This window comes from Chenopodium quinoa, unplaced genomic scaffold, assembly GCF_001683475.1.
Source record: "Chenopodium quinoa cultivar QQ74 unplaced genomic scaffold, ASM168347v1, whole genome shotgun sequence".
In the NCBI taxonomy this organism is placed as follows: Eukaryota; Viridiplantae; Streptophyta; class Magnoliopsida; order Caryophyllales; family Amaranthaceae; genus Chenopodium; species Chenopodium quinoa.
The window spans coordinates 4410563-4414716 of record NW_018742205.1 but is presented as its reverse complement, the minus strand read 5'-3'; the positions used below and the strand labels follow the sequence as shown (position 1 = coordinate 4414716).

Sequence of the window (4154 nt, the reverse complement as noted above, 5' to 3'; positions counted from 1 at the left end):
ATTTATAACATCTTTTTTATTAGGTAGTTTCTCACAAATTCTAGGTTTTATTAGGTAGTTTATGACAAAAAACCCTTATTAATATCATATTATTATTATTATTATTATGGTTGGTCACATCGTGTGGCCAATCATCATGGGGGTTTACTTCGTCAGTATTATAGGGGTTAATTGGTCAGTGATATAGGGGATTAATTTGTTTTTTTTATAAGCGGATATGGTGGGACTTTTTACCAAATTGAGCTTTTTTTGGCAAAGTATTTACCAAATTGGACTCGTGGAAAAAGTATTTCCCAAACTAAGCTTCTAGGGTAAAACGTTGTCTCGGACAGCGTTTTACACCCAGTTTTTTTTTAAAAAAATTCAAGACATAAAACTCTATCTCAGACAGCGTTTTATGGTTAATTGACTTTTTTGTATGTATTTTGCTAAAATATATTGGAATACACATATTTTGTGTATGTAAAAAGTAAAACGCTGCATGAGACAGCGTTTTACTTAAAGAATTAAACGGCAAAAGTATTATTCCCAATTAAACGCAGCTGCAATTCGATATAAGTCCCGCAATATTGTACGGAGGAAAACGCTGCCTCAGCCTACGTTTTATTCTGTACAATAAACGCTGCCTGAGGCAGCGTTTATTGGGTTTTTTTTTTTTTTTTTTTTTTGATAAAATATGAAATACGAAGTTTGAGAAAAAAGTCAAACGGGTAAAACGTTGTCTGAGACAGCGTTTTACTTCTTGGATTTTTTTTTAAAAATCACGGTATAAAACGCTGTCCGAGACAGTGTTTTACCCCAAAAGCTTAGTTTGGAAAATACTTTTGCCACGAGACCAATTTGGTAAATAATTTGCCAACAAAACTCAATTTAGTAAAAAGTCCGATATGGTGTGGCAAGCCACACATCAAATTGTCATTGAGTAGTTGAATGAAGCAGTAAAAAAATATAAACCATATAGACATATATATAGTAGTTGTTTAACACAATATCAGTAAAAAATACGGCGGATTCCTTTTACATTAGAAGTTAGTTAATGTACACTACACAAAATTTAAATCTAGCTAAGCTATAATATGGACCATAGTAGTCCTAAATGTTTGTATACTCAAAATTATTACCGTATCAACATATTAGAAACTTTCTTAATTTTCCACTATTTTGGTTGAAAATTATACGGGCTGAATACTAGCGAGTCACCACAACAAAATAAAACTCCCCAATTTCAGTCAAAATTTTAGATCTAGAAGTTTCGACATTTACAAACTTGGACAACTAGATTACTTCAAGCTAATCATTTAATAATAATCTTAGTCAACTTTACTATGATCAGCCACAGTATATAAGCTGGACCTCCTACGTCCCATTTACAAACCACTGCCTTGCTTAGTTAATTACTAAATCAGCATTAATTAGCATATATAATTGCATTAACATTTTGTTTCAAAGAAAACATATATAGTAGCAATGGCACCCACTCTTATGCCTGTTCAAGAAATACTCCAAAGTGGTGTTGTGCCAAAAGGTTACCTACTAACCAAGGATGACTACCAACTTGGTAACGATGGCCCTCCTTCGTTGATGGACACTCCAACTATCGATTTTTCTCTCTTATCTTCATCATCCCCCGATGAGCTTGCTAAGCTTCGCGTTGCCCTCACTTCTTGGGGCTGTGTTCAGGTTAGCCACCCTCAAAACAACCACCTTACAATAATATTTTTTGTTTATTTTATAAGCATGATATATACAATATGTAAAATATAACATAACCCTAATAATTAATATGATTTTTTGTGTGTGTGTTATAGCTAGTGAATCATGGTATGCCACTTTCATTACTAGACGAGGTACGAGAAATGAGCAAGCAATTCTTCAAACAGCCATTAAAAGAAAAAGAAAAGTACTCCTCCAAAGGAGAGGACTTGGAAGGTTATGGAAACACGAATGCTGTTCAACGTGGAAGTCTCAATTGGAATGATAAGCTTCATCTCCAAGTTTATCCCGAGGACAAACGCCAACTTCAATTTTGGCCTGAAAATCCTCGACATTTTAGGTGATTTAACTTTATATGGATTCGAGTAGGGTCTGTGTCTAGGCCGGTGTTCTCGTGTAGCTAGGGTTTGGGTCTGAGTCCAATATTATTTATACCCTCCTTAGCTCATTTGACTATATACTAAATCATTTTTTTTTTTTTTTTTTGTCAAATTAAAATTATGTAGGACAACCTTACATGAATATTCAAAGAAGAACCTAATGATACTTAGGACACTTCTAAAGGCTATGGCACGTTCTCTTAACTTAGAAGAAGAGCGATTTTTCGAGCTATGGGGGGATGAGAATGAAGATAATACTCATGCAAGATTCAACTTTTACCCTCGATGCCCAATGTCGGATCAAGTTGTTGGACTTAAACCTCATGGAGATGGAACCGCCATTACCATGCTCTTGCAAGACAAAGAGGTTGAAGGCCTTCAAGTCGTCAAAGATGATCGTTGGTTTCGTGTTCCTGTCATCCCTCATGCCCTCACCATCCTTGTTGGTGATCAGATGGAGGTAATGTTAAGAAAATCAATTCCTTCTTCCACTTATACTCCTTCATTCTTCATTGATTAGAAAATTAATAAAATGCTCACGATTTTCAAAACATTTATTTGATTATCGTCATATTCATTTTTACTTTTTCCAGATAGCGAGCAATGGTGTTTTTAAGAGTCCAACCCACAAGGCAGTGGTAAACCCACAATATGATCGAATGTCGTTAGCCATGCTATTCATCCCAAGCCTAGACAAAGAGATTGGCCCACTAGAAGAACTAATTAATGAAGAGAGGCCACAATTATACAAAAGGCTCAAGGACTATGGTCAAGTTTACACTCAATCCATTCCTTCTGGGAAAAGACCTATTGATATGATGAAGATTAATTACTAGCTTAAAGTATTCTAATAAAGTGTTTTGTGTTATTAGAGACACAAGTTACGTACACAACTATTTTCCTTTACCTAAACTATTTTAATTATGCATGAAGTTGTAGTGAATCAAATTAATCAATAAAGTGTGTCCTTTATCTTTAATATATATTGTCATATATGTATATTTGTCATTTTGCCCAATAATTGTCTTTAATGGATTATCCTTGATCATAAATTGATAAACCGAGTTTATTTGCAAATGGTTGAGCCGTCGCATTGACTTACTCTGAATTATCAAATGATATTATTATTTGGATTTATTTTTTGGAAATTTTAGATTTTAACACCATAAAACATAAAAAAAATAAAAAAAACCCAAAAATGGCTTTTAACACCCCATAAAAAATAAAAAAAAAAATTATTTTAACACCATTAACGTATTCGAAAATTTGATTTTACCACCACTTAATTGATTCCGTTAAGTAGGGCCATAAAGCCACGGGTAGCTTTATTATTAGCCAAAAAAAGAAAAAAAAATTTAAAAAAACCTAAAACTACTCAGCCACCCAGCCCCACCACTGCCACCTTCTTCTCCACCTTCACCCACAGCCTCCCCCACCCTCACCGACCGACCTGAACCTACCCCTTCCCTTTTCCCACAACCCTAAACCACCGGCCATTGATGGTGGTAAACCGCATCCCTACAGCCGCCGTTCCCCAAAAACGGCCACGAATTCGGCCATCGATGGCCGAAATCGGCCGATTAAGGCCACTCAGCCCCAAAACCGGTCGATTTCAGCCATTAATGGCCAAATTCGTGGCCGTGTTGGGGAAGGATGGTTGCGGATTAGGGTTTCAGCCATTAATGGTTAGGAGGTTTTGGGCGGAGAAGAAGGTCGGGAAAAGGAGGGGGAGGGTTCAGGTGGGTCAGGTAAAGGAGGCGGAGGGGATGCGCCAGCGTCTGGCTGGCGGCTGCGTTGGATGAAGGTGGTAGTGGTGGGGCTGGGGTGGCTGGGTAGATTTAAGAATTATTAATTTTTTTTTAATTTTTTTTAAAACAAATAAAATGGTGACACGTGTCACTGTGGATCCCACTTAACGGAATTTTTGGACGGAGGCCATCAAGTGTTGGTAAAATCCATTTTTTATAAATTTGTTCGGTATTAAAAACCATTTTTTTTATGGGGGTGTTAAAAACCATTTTCGGGTGTTAAAATCCAAAATTTCCTTATTTTTATTGCGAT

General features: G+C 36.1%; 1 protein-coding gene across 1 annotated transcript; it reads left to right on the top strand.

The window, feature by feature from the left end:
* Positions 1-1366: 1366 nt before the first annotated feature.
* On the top strand, positions 1367-3072 carry LOC110729880 (probable 2-oxoglutarate-dependent dioxygenase ANS). The gene is made up of 4 exons (XM_021909669.1): positions 1367-1680; positions 1809-2053; positions 2220-2553; positions 2687-3072. Exons 1-4 carry the CDS (start codon positions 1468-1470, stop codon positions 2927-2929), a joined length of 1035 nt encoding a protein of 344 aa, XP_021765361.1. The 5' UTR covers positions 1367-1467; the 3' UTR covers positions 2930-3072.
* The last annotated feature ends 1082 nt before the right edge of the window (positions 3073-4154 follow it).

What these genes read in the sequence shown, in the direction of transcription:
- LOC110729880 (XM_021909669.1), top strand. Translation starts at nt 1,468, where the DNA reads ATGGCACCCACTCTTATGCCTGTTCAAGAAATACTCCAAAGTGGTGTT. An exon ending in GAAAATCCTCGACATTTTAG is followed by an intron (nt 2,054 to 2,219) that starts GTGATTTAACTT and finishes AAAATTATGTAG; the next exon opens with GACAACCTTACATGAATATT. An exon ending in TTGTTGGTGATCAGATGGAG is followed by an intron (nt 2,554 to 2,686) that starts GTAATGTTAAGA and finishes TACTTTTTCCAG; the next exon opens with ATAGCGAGCAATGGTGTTTT.